The sequence below is a fragment of the Petromyzon marinus genome, chromosome 47 (genome assembly GCF_048934315.1).
Source record: "Petromyzon marinus isolate PM22_M1 ecotype Great Lakes invasive population chromosome 47, UKy_Petmar_22M1.pri1.0, whole genome shotgun sequence".
In the NCBI taxonomy this organism is placed as follows: Eukaryota; Metazoa; Chordata; class Hyperoartia; order Petromyzontiformes; family Petromyzontidae; genus Petromyzon; species Petromyzon marinus.
Window position 1 is genome coordinate 11,584,906 of NC_133713.1, and position 16,969 is coordinate 11,601,874.

General features: G+C 50.5%; 1 protein-coding gene across 2 annotated transcripts in view; it reads right to left on the reverse strand.

Moving 5' to 3' along the window:
• LOC116952487 (glypican-6-like) overlaps positions 1–16,969 on the reverse strand; it is a 159,416-nt gene that overhangs the window by 20,380 nt on the left and 122,067 nt on the right. Inside the window, exons 5-8 of one of the 2 annotated variants that reach the window (XM_032971873.2) lie at positions 15,205–15,370; positions 3,031–3,161; positions 1,686–1,865; positions 435–464 (exon numbers count right to left, since the gene is read on the reverse strand). In XM_032971873.2, the coding sequence (XP_032827764.2) occupies positions 435–464; positions 1,686–1,865; positions 3,031–3,161; positions 15,205–15,370 (507 nt within the window). The remainder of the gene's footprint in view (positions 1–434; positions 465–1,685; positions 1,866–3,030; positions 3,162–15,204; positions 15,371–16,969) is intronic. The other variant, XM_032971874.2, reaches the window with a different exon arrangement.

Here is a 16,969-nt window from a genome sequence, read left to right on the forward strand (position 1 = left end):
GCCTACAGTCGGGCATTAGCCTGCCAGTAGACAGGGACGATTGCTGCTGTGCGTGATTCCACTTGAGTAATTTGTGGTGTCATGTTTCAAACTTTGGCGAATTTGGGCCATGACGTCGGCACACGATGGCCTCCTCTTTTCGAATGACGTCACGTGATCTTTAACGTCCGCCGCAAAATCGGCCAGCATGTATTTAAATTTAATACATCTGTAGTATTTACCAGATTCGAACCACGAACGTCTGCAACAAACGGCCAACGCGCTTGCCGCTGGGCCACGTCGCTGGCCCCAGCCATGAAAACGTAACAATTGCCACCCCACGGCAGCACTGAGACGCTTACAACAATAAACAGCGTGCACAGCTCGCGGAAATGTCGGGATACATTTTTAAAGAACACATCAATGGATATAAATTCAAATAAGAATGGTCTTACGCCTTGCTGGAATTCTCTCCACTTGTTCCTCTGATATGCGAGCAATGGAGGGGAACATTTCAACCAAATAAAAAAACAACTCAACAAAAATAATGGGGGGGGGGGGGGGGAAGATAAAATGGGACAGAGGAGTGGAGGGATACGGGGAGAGTGGCGGGTGGTGGAGACAGAAGGGTAATCCCCAAGATAGAAATTTGAAATGGGAGTCAAAGGTCGCAGAAGGGAAGGACAAGAGATCATTGTTAGCATCATCGCAAATCCCCATTTAACGGAAACATGTGGCCCCAAACACATCACACGCTCGTGTATTATTTCATCTCTGTCGTTTTATTATTTTCCATGTCTGTTGCTGTATTTTTAAAGGCGGACAAAATGTTACATTGTAAGCCATCGAGGTTTGTTTGATTTTCACATTTTTATATTTGTGCCAATTCTAAGCTGGCTTTTAGGTGAAACGTGTGGCATTACATAGTAAATAGTAAAGTGCTGGCGTTAACGAGTAATTACAGGAAATAGAAAAATAATTTCGTATTATAAAGTTTGTAACAATGAATTTCCTTAAAAGTGATAATTTAAAACGGCACTCTCTCTCTCTCTCTCTAAGAAAGCCTCCTTGCATCTTATAAGCTCATTTTCTTACGCACCGTACGGAGCCAGCCATGCGAATCGGAGGTGCGGGGGAATGACTACAACCTACACACAAAAAGCAGTTTGAAAGAAACGAGTTTTCAATTTAGATGTAAAAGTGCATAGCTCCTGTGGCTTCCTAATACATTTGAGACGTTTCACCGAATCCTAATTTTGACACGTGGCAGGAACCCGGTGACAGCACAGAACCCGGCACCCACGTGTTAACCTATTTGCTGTACTGCCACCTTCTCACACAGGGTTACAAACATGCGCCACGCAAATTAGTCATGAGTGTTGTTTCTTATTAATGCGTGCGAATGCGTTGGAAATATGCACGGGTGTGTGTACGTGTGCACGGGTTTGTACGTGAAGCATGCATGTGTACGTCTGCGTATAGATGCTAAACGTCTGTGCGTGCGCGTATGCGTTCATAGGCGCTCGCTAACGGCAGTTTCGCCGGGGGGGTGGGTGAGGGTATCGTTGTGTTTGCACGTGTTCGCGTGCGCATTCACGCGCGCACGTGAGTGCGTAACCTCGGAACCCCACAGCGTCTACACGCTCGTGTGCGCCCATCCACACGCGCGTGCCGGCGCGCGCAAGCGACCGAGACGGCCGACTCACCAGGCGGTCCAGGCTGGTGCCGGCGGCGGTGGTGGGACGCGGCGCGTCCCGGTTGTACCCTCGGAAGCGGTGGCTCGGCGCGTCCCCCGTGCCGCGTGCCGTTCTCCGCGAGCCCGGCCCGTCGTCTCGAGCGCCCCCTCCGGCCGCGCTCACCTTTGGCTGCCCGCAGCCCGCAAACACCTGCGGAGCGCAACCACCACCCACCCCACCCCCCACTGAGTTTTAATCAACGCACGAACCGCTCGTCTGTAAAATGCGCACAGCCTGCAGCGGCGTTCGGCAAAAAACCCGTCCGGGGTTTCCTGACGGGGCGCGATGCTGGCTAGAAAATAAATACATTTGGGTTTTTTATTTTTAAGAGCAAAGACTGCGTGCTTTTTGCGCACATCCCTGCGTGGCGTTGTTTGAAACTCGTGTGTGTTTTTTTCTTCTTCCGCCCGGCACTATTCTACAATTCTACAATAGTGCCGTGCGTTCACAGATTCGCCGGCGGTGGGGCTCGTGGCCGAGCGCCGCCGCCGTAACGCACCGTCGCTCTGCCGCGCTTCGCCACCGGTGCGGGATCGTTCATCGCGTCTCCGTCGCGGTGGCGGTGAGGGCCTACGTTGGAAATTACCGCTGGATTGCATTACAATTGTTCCCCCGTCATTTCTCTCACCGTGCATTTCCCTTGCATTGCTTCACTTCGAGCAATTGCGAAAGCACTTACATTCTCATCAGTCCAGCTCTAATTGATAGCGCCTTCAGCATATGCGGTGTTCGTAGGCAAACCGCAAACACCGTGCAAATACCATCGCCGGTATTGCCCCATCGAGTCAATGCGCTGCATGTGGATATTAACACGTGCGTGTAAACAAATGTGTGTGTACAGGGCATACACGTGCAATTCTGTAAAGTGTTGATACATGTTATTACTGGTGTTTGCAATGGTAGCAATGATGTAAGTGATGACAGCAGTGATAATTATGATTGTTACGACTACAAACATTCTGCTACTGCTACGATTGCTGTTGCTGCTACAGATGATGCCAATGATAGTGCTGTTGACATTGATGATTCTTAAAAATCATATTTATTGATCTTGGAAAACCTCGTTGAGTCAAAAATGTATATGCAATAGGGTCCTCCATTGAGATATTTAACATGTTTAATTAGTGTGCTTATTTTTTTACGTAATTATAATCCTGACAATAATGATGATGATGATGCTGCTGCTGATGAAAGACGATGCTACTTCTGATAATTATGATGATGCCGACACTGACAATAATTGTTGCTGCTGATGTTGCTGATGATGACGATGATGGTGACGACTATGATGATGGTCACGACGATGATGCCTCACCTGTGTGGTGATCTGCACAGCATTCTCCTGCATGTTCATGATGGCCTCTGAGATCTTGACGTCTATGGGGTCGACCACCGCCTCAATGTTGAAAGGCCCCTCCAGACGGTCGGCCACCAGCTGCATGGCATCTGAGATGAACGGGCACATTGTCACAATTACTTCAACCGCCTCTGTGTAAGACGTCAAACAGTCACACGGCAATCCCGATGCAAAAAGCTCTTTCGACCATTTCCCTCGGTTCCGACACTGTTTAAAATTACGAAAGCAAAATAAATTACAATAAAATTGCTTGACTTGACACGTATGTCTTTGAAGTCAATGTCATGGTTCATAATATTGGGTGATTTGCTTAGGATATTCTGACTTCCTGCATTTTCCTGCAGATGCTTGGCGCAGTTCCAAGCGAAACGGCGTCGCTCGTGAAAATTGCTTTTCAGCACGCGGCAGCTTCACTCGTTTTGATGTCAGGTGGGTGGTGGAGCGCCTGACGACACAGATCTGGTCAGATAATAACCGGGCCGAACGCAAAACTCAGTTACGCATCAAAATGATTTACAATCGCCAATTGGTTGACGTTTTATTTTAGCATTTATATATTTAAGAAATGTATATTTATTTCCACTCATTTTTAGGTCACAACCACTCTTAATCCCGTGACCTTTTTACGAAATATTGTTTGACCCCCTGCACCTTAGCCATGAATTTTACCAATACCGTGACAAAACTGAAGCCTTCATCAAATATGTAATTAAGATGATGAATGCGAAGAGAAATATTAGCCTTCACGGTTTAAATTTGAAAGTGTTATTTTTTTCTAGGCAATTATAAAGAAACTAAACGAGTTAAAACTCCTCAGGGAATACGTGTACCTGTTTTTTTTTTAAACAAATATCTTCACGTTCTCTGTCACGTTCAAAACTCCACCAGTCGCGACCTTCCCATCATGGTCCACTCAGCCCCCGACGCCAACCGCTACCATGATCAACAGAAGTTCCGCTCTGAAGGCATTCTCTCCAGGCCATGGAAATGTGGAATTTCCACCAGGGGCTCTGGGTCATAAAGAGGAGACGGGGCGCACTGCCCTACACTCGTTCGAGCAGAGAGGCGACTGCCGATTATCTTCTTGGTTCTTTCGGTAAAGTCACCACGTAGAAGGGAAATAATAAAATAATAAAATAAAACATTAAATTATCACGACGCTTCGGCCACAACACAAGCAGCCGTCTTCAGGTGAAGAAACAGAACTGTCGGGAAGACAGCGTTCCAATGAGTTCTGTTTCTTCACTTGAAGACAGCTGCTTGTGTTGTGGCCGAAACGTCGTGATAATTTTATTTTATTGTTTTATTTTTATTATTTCCCTTCTACGTGGTGACTTTACCGAAAGAACCAAAAAGATGAATCCATGCAGTCACGAAAGCTTTAAATCCAGACTGCCGATTAGTTTTACTCCTTTGCGCGAGAGAACTGCCCCTGGAATGTCCCCTTGACCGAGTTAAACAAAGGAAGCAATTTACAATGGTAACACATGCAAATCACACGCGGTAAAAAACACACAAAACTCGCCAACAAAACACGCAAGCCAATCCCGTTGCTTGTATTTGTTTTCGAGGCGCTTCTGTATTTACCAAGATGTTTATTTATTTACAGAATAAAACAAACGTAAATCATCATTGCGAATACAAATTGCATCTGTGGTGACTTAGTGCAGGCGAGTCTCTGCGGGGACGCTGTATCGGGCTCTGCATGCCAAGCGGATGCTAAACCGTTCACGGCTTGCGGACGCACGCCAACATCCCCATCCATCTTGCACGTTTCCACCGCTCTCCCACAACACCGGCAACGACAGGGACGCCGCAAACGACACAGAAACACTTTCCTGCTCCCCCCCCCATCTCCCCTCCCTAAAACCCTGCAAGCTCGCGTCTCCCTCCACGCTCGTTCAGATTGAGTTCACAATTCCCCCACCTCGCGCCCCCACCACCAACACCACCTCCCCACGCTCTGACACGGCTGGCCCCTTCTGCCTAATTGCCTCCTAATGTTTTCATCAGTTATCTGTCCGGCTAAAGGCTCCCCTCCCCCCCATTTGCCCTCGGTCGTCATTCCCGTTGAAGCCTTACGGGGGTGGCCGCCGCTGCCCTTCACAGCGAGAGCTTAACTTGCCATCAGACGGCTGCGGGTTCAAGCTCCTGGTCGGGCGTCGGTTGCAGTGGCAGTCCTCGACTTTGCGAACACAATTCGTTCCCGGGACCCGTTCGTAAGTTCGGAACACAGTAATCTACCGAATATTTAAATGCGCGTACATGCCAACACTCACTCCCAGCATGGGGCCAACTCATTGCATCTCGCTGAGGATCCCGCAGCTGAACACAAATAGTGCCGCGGTTCGATTTGCAGGCGAGAGTTTTGTAAAACAAAACTAATATTTCACGCGAGCTGGTTTGTAAGTCGGGTGTTCGTAAGTCGGGCGTTCGTAAGTCCGGGTGCTCGTAAGTCGATGGCTGCCTGTACCTGCCTTCGTCACCTCTCTGGAGAACGTAAAACGAGTTGCCTGCGGCATGGCCTTGTTTAAAGGGGTGGTGGTGGGGGGGGTACGTAAACTCAAGGGGGGCAGGCGTGTGGGCTACGGCACGGTCAACGTTAAACAAACGTTAAACAAACGCTAAGCGCTAATCAGAATGAGTAACAACGCGATCGGCGTTTTGTGGCTATCGCGCAATCCCACTCCGCCTCTCAGCCCCCCCCCCCCCCCCACCAAATATAGCAGACAGCTTGTATACCGCAGTGACTGACACTAAATAGGAGCGGGGGGGGGCTGCAGGGGCTTAGCACCCCTGCCGCTTTGCGAGAAATCAACAGCGGTTGTCCCGAGGGGTAGAGACGAGCCCCTGCCATGGAAATGTGGAATTTCTACATTTGTCTCGCGGTCACTAATGTAGGGCATCACCGCTCCCACGCGCCCGCAGAGCCACTCCGGCGGCGACGGCTGTCATTGTTATTTTTGTGACGTTGTCGTTGTTGTTGTTGTTTACGCCCTCACGCCGATGTATTTTACCCGCGTGTGAATCTCGCGTCTGTAGTTCAGCTCACGTCGCGTTTTGCGTTCCCTTTTCCGGCGTTGAGAAAACGAGCCGTCGGGATTGTGGCCAAGTTCCCCCGCCAGAGGTGGCTGCTGAAGGACATCATCGGTCGTGTGGGGGCAGCTCACGGACACAGCAGGCAGCCAGCTTCAGATGAATTGTTGCTCACACAATGCCCGTGGAGCCACGGTGGCGAGGCGTTAACTGCCTCGCCAGGTGTGCAGGTTCCGTGGGTTTGATCCCGACCCTGACGCCTGCTGCATATTTGGAGTTGTGTGTGTGTTCTGCCCCGTGGTCGCGTGGATTTTTCTTAGGGTAATCCGGGTTTTCCCTCGCATATTTTTGGAGTATTTTGCTGCTATGAATTTCCACGTGATAAGCCACTTCGGTGAGCTATTAATTATTTGTGGCCAGGTCACTTCTGAAAAACAGCTGTACAGCTCGGTGGGGGCCTTACCTGGTGAAATAAGAATTGTTGAGTTTAGTTTATCACCACCATCTTCTGTAGAAGGACTCTGTACACCTACATTGGTTGAGGATCTTTATAGAACATTATGGCGGGACCGCGGGGTCCCATAAGCCCTCGGCTTTCGCATTAACTGCGTTGCGACGTCATTTTATGTCTTTTGAAGTCGAACGATACGGCGATCTATACATCTTGACGAGCTCTACACAATGCGCTAATTAAAGTTTTGTTTATGACTGCGGCATTCACCCGCGCTGCTGCGCTTGGACGTCACGACAACAGAATGGTCCGCGCCAGGTGGGTCGCGGCGTTTATGTGCGCCGTGGGACGGAGTCGCCACAAATTAATTACGATTTTGACGCGACCCCAGGGTCCCGTCATAAGGAGCCATCCATTCAGTACGTACGCATGGAGGGGGGTATAGGAAATGGTTGGGGGTGGGGGTGAAGCCTCGATAATAATTTGTCGTCATTGGCCTTCAAATGAGCCACAAGTCAGACAAGTCGTACCGGGAGGAGTGGGACTGTGGGAGAGATGCCACTCGTGTGCCACCCCTGACTGCAGCTATCACGCAGCTCAGCAAAATTAGTGGCCAAGGTACGCAACTTAATACTGGTAGGAACCTCCTGGTTACACCAGCCCACAGGGGATTATTGTGGCCGTCCGTAGTGCATCCAGAAATGGGAGGGGTGGGGCTGGGTGGAGAGGGGTGGGAGGGGTGGGGCTGGGTGGGGAGGGGCTGGGTGGGGAGGGGAGGGTGGGGAGGGGCTGGGTGGGGAGGATGGGGAGGGGCTGGGTGGGGAGGGGAGGGTGGGGAGGGGCTGGGTGGGGAGGGGCTGGGTGGGGGTGGGAGGGGTGGGGCTGGGTGGGGCTGGTCACCCCGTGGTGCCCTTATAAAACTCAACGTTTAACCTACTCACGCCGGCTTGTGCCCGCCCTCACAGTCGGCCACATTTGCGGAATACACCACGTGGTGCCGCCGTTGACCCTGGCCATTGACCGAGCAACCCAACGTTCCTAACCAGCTCCCTCTGCAGGAATGTGTTTCTTTAATGCAGCCGGTGGTGGACTGTTTGCTGAAACACGTTAATAGTATTAATCCTTGGTCGTTTCTGCGTGGATTAAATATCGGCCGTTCTATAGGATTCGGGGGGGGGGGGTGCATCAGGCGTACATACGCAGCTGGGGGGGGGGGGGGGTGTAAAAAGTCTGCGTGCGTACAGGACTGGCGGGGCCGGGGGAGCCAGGGGGGGGGGCGACGGAGCCGGGGGGGGGGGGCGACGGAGCCGGGGGGGGGCCGACGGCGCGAGCAGAGGGAGCCGACACTGACTCACTCACACATCATACACTGACTCACTCACACACCATACACTGACTCACTCACACCATACACTGACTCACTCACACACCATACACTGACTCACTCACACCATACACTGACTCACTCACACCATACACTGACTCACTCACACATCATGCGCTTACTCACTCACACACCATGCACTGACTCATTCACACACCGTGCACTGACTCGCTCACACATCATGCACTGACTCGCTGATCATGCGCTTACTCACTCACACATCATACACTCGCACAACCACTGACCCATTCAATCATACACAGGTTCACTCATCGTGTGCTGGCTCACTCACACATCATACACCGACTCACTCATCATACGCTGACTAACACATCGTGCGGACTCGCACATCATACACTCACTCACACTGCCGCTGACTCACTCACACATCATACGCTGACTCACTCATCATGCGCTGACAATCACATCGTGCGCTGACTCACACATCATACACTGACTCGCACATCATACACTCGCTCACGCCGCTGCTGACTCACTCACACATCATACACTGGGAGTGTCGTGCTGCCAGCTATGGCTGCAGGTTTTGTCGTACGTGTTATGTATATCGTTTATTGTTCAATTTAAAATCACAGTTCCTATGATTACTGTTGTTACATTGTTTTTATAGCTTTATTTTGGTGATTCGAAAACATATGGTTAATCTAAATTGTTTTATGGTTGTTGTTGTTGGCTTGCACTACATTGATTTGTGCACACAGCGTTTTAATACGTTTTTTGTGTGGAATATTTGCTGGTTATATTTAGGATGTCTCTGTTATGCGTTGTCGCTTTAAGATGTTCTGTGTTCACATTTTGTTTGTTGCGGTTGCACCCGACTTAAGAGCCGCATGGCTCACAGGGCTATACCTAATAAATGAAACTTGAAACTTGACAGATTTTTGCGTGCCTACTAAATGGAAGGCCCCTAAGGTTAAATAACGCACTCTGACTAACAAGCCCTCGGCCACCATCCCCCCCCTCTTCCTCCACCAATCCCATCTCTCATCTCTCTGCCCCCCAACCGACTCCCCACTGTCTCCTCCCCCTCTTCCACTTTCCCGCTCTTTTTTCCTTTGAACCAAGTCGACCAATCCTAGCACTCAGTATTCCTCTGGCACCTCCCCCGGGTTGGGCACGCCCTCTGCTGCTGAGAGACTCCTCCCTTGACTTTCGTGATTGCAGGAATTCATACTCTTTGGGTCTTTCGGTAAAGTCTCGTAGGTAGAACAATTAATACAAAATCACGACGTTTCGATCGCAACAGAACATGACTTTACCGAAAGACCCAAACAGTAAGATTCCTCCCTCTCTCCCCGATCCCCAGATTGTACCCTTACACATTTGCATAGCATAATTTTGACATTCTGCATTTTGAATGATGAGTGTCAAAACGTGAGATCGTCTCTTCGTGAATCTGATCAAACTTTGAACGCCATCCCCTCCTATTCAATGTGGGTGGGGGGTGTTTTCTGAGTACTCCAATTTACAGAATTGGTCAAACACTGCATTGCAGGACCTTCAGTGAAGCTTTGATCGATATATTATCTTGCGTTTAGCGGTGTTCATCTTTGTTGGCATGTGGCGGAAATTCCACGCTTCGATGGTGGGAGCCAGTCTATCCATAAGACATCCATCGTCGATTAACTGCAAAGTAAAATACATTTTGATGAAAATCAGATCGATGCGTCTTTCCATTGACACCTGCATACGACTGAAACTTGTTCAATGCTAATTGCGGGATGGGAATAGTCCCATGTGATGCCTTCCTTTGTCATACAGTCTATAAAACCCGACTCTTTTAGAATAAAATCGGGAGACCGCGACTGGTTAAATCTAACATCAGAGGGTTGTACCGCGGCTTGCTCGGAATGACGTCCGTCTGAATTCAGTTCCTGAAAGAAGCTCCCGACGCGTGGGGTGAACCGTCGGACATCGCGCCGAGCAGCACGCGCCAAAACCATGAACGCCTACGGCAGGAATATCAAAAAACCATGAACGCCTACGGCAGGAGTATCAGAGAGAAACTCCGCCAAGGTCAAAAAAGCACCAACTGGGGCCGGACTCCACCGATGGGGCGCATTGCCACGTGCGGCGTGGAGGCGAAGCCCTTTCGTGAGATCTTTGAAAAGCCTCCTATTAAAAAAGGAGTGCACAATTCGCTCATTTATTCACGCGTTCATTTTTTGTTGCGGCGAGCGCTGCGCATCGGACGGACGTTTAAAACGAGACCGGCCTAGTTGGTCAAATGACCGAGCTTCAATCGGCAGAATAAATATATTCCAGTCGTTCTCGGGAGGATGACAATTCCTCTGATCCTGCAGACGGCAGCTGTTGAATACCTTAAATATGCATCTCTGTAATCGTAACTGCTCATTACATTTGCACTAAACGAACGCACAATTATCCCCCCCCCCAAAAAAAATATGTTAAACTTAACTTATTTTTCCGTAAGACCATTCGGGCCGTTCATGTGTTAACAAATCTCATCTTAGCTCATTAATTTTAACAAAGCATCGTGTTCTCGTGCAGTGTGTGTGTGCCTGGGTGTTACAGCGCGTTACAGCAAGGGGCAGCGGTGGAGTGTAGCGGTCAGCGCACTGCGCTACGAACCTGTCGACCAGAGTATGAGTCCTGCTCACGGCCAACGGCAGTGACGATTATCTGAACCGGTCCTAGGCCTCCCCTAGGTCGACTCGGCCTCGAATAAGTACCTGGTGCGGTGTGTAGTAAACATTGCCACTAGGGAGACAGAGGCGGCCAGGAGTGGTGTTCGCGGCCCACCCCCTCGTGAGCCGTGCCCGGCCTTCATAGGTGCTCCCGAAAAGCACTTGCCCCAACAGGCTGTTGAGACTATATGGGGGATCTTTGTTTTTGTTAGAGCGGGGGAAGTGGCAGTGTAGCTGTTAGTACACTGTGCTACAAACCCGGCGACCCGAGTTCCGCTCACGACTAATAGGTGTGGGGGGAAGGACAATAAACTAAACACAAAAAGCAGGTGTAAAGAAAAGAGTTTTCAATTTAGATTTAAAAGTGCACAGCTCCAGTGGCTTCCTAATATCGGAAGGAAGAGCGTTCCAGACGGCCGCAGAAGCGCATGATGCGGTGACTATCTTTCTTCGATGGCTCGTTGCCACATCTTCTATGAGAGATGATGGGGCCCAGTCACATCTTTGTACCTCTCTCTCCAGGCTCACATCAAGCCTCGAGGCTTCCTCTTCTTCTCGCCCTCTTTGTTCGAGATCATCTTCCACCGGGTCACGCGGATAGAGTTCACACTGTACTTTGCGACTGAGGAAAAACACGAAAGCCACCAATGGCTAAATTTTGGATCCTGAAAACTTTCACTCGCGGGGCAGGGGTCTGGTCGACAGTGTTGCGTCGCTCCAAAGTCTCGTCATAAACATGCTCCACATATATGACACCCACATCATCGGTGAACCAAAGTAATTTGCCTCTTGTGATACTAAAGCTGACAACGAGCACGCAAAGCTCACTCACTGTTTTGTTTTTGGTACAACCTTAACAGACTGTTGGTGGAAGGGACGTTCGCGACGTGTACACGTTGGCCCTAGTGGCGACAAGTACACATCTCAGTAGGTACTCATTTGAGGCTGAGTCGACCTAGCGGAGGTCCTGTTGGCCGCCGTGAGCGAGAATGGAACTCGGGGAACCGGGTTCGTAGCAGAGCGCACTGTAACTGCTCCCCAAACATAGAAACACACTCACACATGCGTTCCTGTACAAACTATGAGCAATTATAATAAGGACTATCTTCAATGAGTGTTATATTTAAAATAATGAGCGCTATCTTTACAACCATGTACGCACATGGTTCTGTGGCTGGAGCAGAGCAATTATCGGTTTTGGGGTGTGTTTCTTGTTTCTTCATGTGTGTGAATACAATATACGCTACAAAAATGTACAATAATTTTACTGCCGAATGAAGAGAGTCAAGTCAAACGGAATGTATCATGCACCCTCCCCCCTGGGACAGAGAGAAGCGAAAAACATTCAACAAATAATTCTCATGACAGCGGGGCAAAAATTGCAAAATTCCCGAGTGCGCTGCATCGCTCCGAGGCGTGATGATGATGATGAGTCACGGAGCTCACACTGAGACGCCCCAATGGGAGCCACGCGCCCCAATGTGAGCCGCACAGAAGAGTTATTTTTTTCTCGGCCAGTGACGCGGATACGCGGTGTTCCTCGTATCTGCTCGCGCATTTTGTCCAGTTTGTGTAGCGCCTCTGAAAATGTCTGCGGGGAGCTGTCAACAATGCGTGCGTGTTGCGTGCGTGCTATGTGCGCGTTAAGGCAGCCGCGCGTGGTGCTGGCCACCCACACCCCTCGTGTATCCGTGCCTGGCCTTCTCGCTAACAGCACTTGCCTCAAAAGTCTATGAAGGCTACACCGGGGATCTTTGTACGTGGGGAGGAGTGGTGGCATGGTGGTTAGCGCACCACGGCGGGCCCAGTTTGATTGGTGCTGTCCGCACCAACCCTTCGAGCGCTGTGCCCGCCTTCATTAGGTTTTCGGCAACAGCACTTGCCCCAGAATAAATTGTCGAGGCTGTCTTTGTGCGTGCATCTGCATTGTTATAAGACTCTGGGCTGCTTTCCATGAGGATTATGTCTAAGCTCGCCACAGCTCCCTCGATGTCACCGTTGCACGATTGACCCAACACAGCTCACCTCCTGCCCACGACCGACAATAATTCTCACCACCGGCACCACCACCACCACAACCGGAACCACCACTGCGGCGCCACCACATTCCCTGCCATCAACATGCCAGGCAACATTCAGAGGCGCTGTTACGGAAAAACCCCGGTCCCAGCGTTAAATGCCGAAACGTACTATTTCAATTATCTTGCGCCATATTTCATTCATAATTTATATCATTCAATAGTTTGAATATTTATATATTTTTAACAAATATTTTTGTACTGCGAAAAGTGATATAGGTGGGGTATATTTTTCAGTCGGCGGTAGAGTTGGAATGACTGTCCGAAACGCATCTCTGATGTTTAGGATTAATGGTAAAATCTATTCTGATTTACAAAATTATAATTACTACATTTATTTAGCACTTTTTTATCAAGGATCTGAAAGCGCTGCACAGGACACAGCAGCAGCAGCAGACGCTCAGCATAAACACAATTACATTATAATCCATTTACTAGTTAACCTAAAAGTTTAATAGGCGGAAGCGTATAAATAGGTTTTAAGACGCATTTTTAAAATGTCAACAGTGTTCCTGATATCTCATGGAAGAGCGTTCCATAGCCTGGGGGCTACATGGGGAAAAATCTCGGTCACCCATAGACCGAAGCCTCGAACTGGGAATGCAGAGAAGATCTGCATCATCTCCAGATGTTCGAGATCTTGAGGGGACGCATGTTGTTTTAAGCGTCTATTTGAAGAACCTATCCCTTTCGTAAATCGAAGGATACACCTGCACTGTACTGCACTGTAATGGTGGCAAATATTTCCGTGGGACGACCACCGGGAATTTGAAAAAAATGTCACGAGTCAGCCTCTTGATTCGATTTCAAGATCACCGTGATTATTTACACTGCGGTGAACTTAACGGCCGATCGCCACTGCAGGGGATCATGTAAACCCATTCCATATGAAATGTACTCATCGACGCGGGAGGAGCGGTGGCACAGCGATTAGCACGCTGCGTTCTGAACCCTGGGACCCGAATTTGATTCCCTGCCCCACGGAGCGATGATATCTGAACCGGTCCTGGGCCCTACTCGTCGTCAACCTTACACTGCCTAGCGTGGTGAAGTATGGTCAAACATCCCCCATGATCAAACACGGCATAGGGGAGTAGGCCATCACTCAGCAATGGATTGACGAAAGGATGCTACCGTACATTGTCAAGATCGCACGAGAAAAACACATCGACTCTTCATATGATTCGAACTGTGTACTGTGAGCTCAGAGACCCGGCATATAATCGATGAATTGGCACAAACGTCACTTGCCCAACGACAACTCGGTACTAAATCGATCGATCTCAGAGAGGTGATGGACTGGGGGAGAGCTCTGACCTCGATCCGCCCTCCTACCCAGGGCAGCGAGTCGTGTGGCCCTGCCTCAGCGGCACGCTCACCACGCCGCGGGAGAATTTTCAGGGTGCTTCAAACTTATATGGGACCATCGTTGTTAATGGGAAAAGAGCGGATAATAATACACGGTAACGTGATAACAAATGTAATGTTAATAGCTTCAAAAAGTCAAAGGGTCTCGCGCTCGTTCGCCATGAATGTCGACACGTGGCCTGGAATCTTCCCCAGGTGCTCTCCAGAGCCTGGAGGTGGCAGCACATGTCACGTGGTGTTGTTGCAAATGCTCCGAAGTGTTCACGTTTCTTTGAAGCGCCCTGTGTTTGTATTTGTTTGCGATGCCGGCGTTCTGAACACTTCCGTCGCCCTTTGCTATTCCACCCAACGAGCGCAATGGGGGCGAGGAGAGCACGCAGCGGTGCGTGCGAGCCGAGCGTTTTCGTGCGACAATGCTCGCTCGCTCGCTCGCTCTTCCGGCGCTTAGGAAATAATTAAAATTCTGCTCCTGTCACCAGAATGCAACTGTGTTTAAAAAAAAAAAACAACTCCACGCTGAAAGGCATTTTGTAAAAAGAAAAGCAATAGCATTTCAAAATCAATACAAACGACAACATACCAGACAGCAGCAGTCCGCTGTGAGTGGTCTTTTCTGTGATTGTTAAACAGACACACTTTAAAAACATGTGCACGTATGTCAGCACATAATAAACAGGGATTTATTTTTGATACCGCTCTTCTGAATGTTGTTTTTCTTTCTCCCTCGCTCAGGGGTTATTTAAAATAACATCAAGCGTAAAGAATATTATTCTAAGAGATGTGCAAAGAAAAGCTACTGAAGAATTTGCGACCTATATTTCGTCTTTAAGGGGACCTCGCGCACACTCTCCTGGGTCCAGACCAGGCATCCGCTGTGTCTAGGATGAGTGAGCAGGAGAGGGAGACAGACAGAGTGGGCGAGAGGGTGGGTGGGTGGGCGAGGGGGTGGGCGAGCGAGTAAAGAAGTGGGGTGAGCGACAGAGAGAAGGTGCAACTTTAATAATCGAGGGAGATACTCAACGGGTGAGAGAGTGGGCCAGCATGTGAGTGGGGTGGGCAAGGGAGAGTGTGTGAGCGAGCGAGCGAGCGAGCAGGCGGGCGCGTGAGGAAGGAGCGAGCGGCCGAGCGTACGCAGAGCCAACCCACCGATGAAGTTGTTCCACTCGACGTTGAGGTCGGCCTGGTTGGCGAGGCAGCCCTTCATGACGTTGAGGCAGTAGTTGCGGCAGGGCTTGAGCTGCGGCACCCCGCGGCAGTAGGGGCAGAACCACAGCTTGGTGAGGGCTCTGATGCACTCGGAGGACAGAGACACCTGTGCGACACGCACGCCCGCGCGCGACAGGGGTCAAGGCGCGGCCCCGCAATTTCCCGCTCGGCCCACTGCCGGCGCGGGGTCGCCTCCGACCAGAAGGAGTTCCGGAGAGCGCCTTCCCTCTCTCTCCCAACCGTTGTTTTGGGCCAATTATCTCGCGCCGGACAGGACGTCTTGGAAGCGGCCGGGAGCTACCCGCACTTAGCCCGCCGCACGTGACCGGCCGATCGGCGTCGGGACAGGTGGGGGGGTGGGGGGGGGGGCGGCTCAGGAGGCCGGCACCGTTGCTTCGTCTGCAGCGCGGGGAGCCCGGGCCCGGTGGGGCCTGCGCCCCGCAAGTCGAGTGCGCGGACCGGCGCACCGCGGCGGCACGGTGAGTGACGGCCGTCGTCCGTGATCGGCCCAAACTGCCGGACGAAGGCTGACGGCCAAACCGCCGCAATCCCTCACGGCCGCGCGGTGCCCACGGTTCACCCGGGACGCGCGTCAACCGATTTCGCCGCTCGATGCGTCGGCCGCGGAGCAGCCCCGCGGTGTCATCTTCCAGAAGCGCGTCCCTGGCGGGGGATTTAAAACGACACGCCAGAGCGCCTGCGTGCGACAACGACACAAAACGCCCACGCGCCTCCGAGCAAAAGCCGCCGACGGTTCCTGAGGAACTCCACTGGAGTTGATGTAAATGCCGATTTCTGGGCGAGTTCCCGATGGAGATTTCTCATGGCACGATGCCGGCAGCGTGTGTGAACCTCAAGGAGCGCCTGTTTTGATAGCCGCTTTAACAGCGCCTCGCGCGCAGGAATTTGCCCGAGCACTCGGTGTGCTGTGAAGTGGACTCTCAAGAATGTGTGACAGATTTATCCTCAATAGGAGCAGGTCTCTCTCTCACTCTCTGTGTCTGGGCACCATAGCAGCCCACATAAAAAGAAAACACAACTCTGCTGTTATTCTTTTCTCACTTTTGTTTTGCACAATTGCCGTTGGAAGATAAAGACCACAACCGCCTTCCTGTCAATTACTTCATTTTCCTCTGCAGATAACTGAAAACAAAGATCCCAGTATAGTCTTAAAGACAGTATGGGCAAGCCCTGCCTGCGAGCATCTACTTGAGAACTATTAAAACTAAAACCAAACTATTTTTTATTTTACCAGCTAAGGCCCACTGAGCTATGTAGCTCTTTTCCAGAAGCGACCTGGCTATCACAAATGACAGCTTTACGAAGTGGCTTATATCATGTGGAAATGTATAGCAGCCAAATACTCTGAATTCTAAACGGATGTTTATAAAATGTGGAGGGAAAAAACGGAGAAAAATCCACGTGACCACGGAGAGAGAGACATGCAAACTCCAAATACACAGCACGATACACAGCAGGTGTCAGGGTGGGGATCGAACCCACGACCTCCTGTACACCAGGCGAGGTAGTTAACATCTCCTAACCACCGCAGCACACAAGCATGGGGTGTTACAAAAGGAATAAGTGGACAAATACCGACTTCACGTGAAATATAAAAGTGTTTCTTTACACATCCTGTCAGACACACGGCCCTTCTGGGAGCCTATCACTTCAGCATTCAATGGACACAAGCAAACCCCAAGAC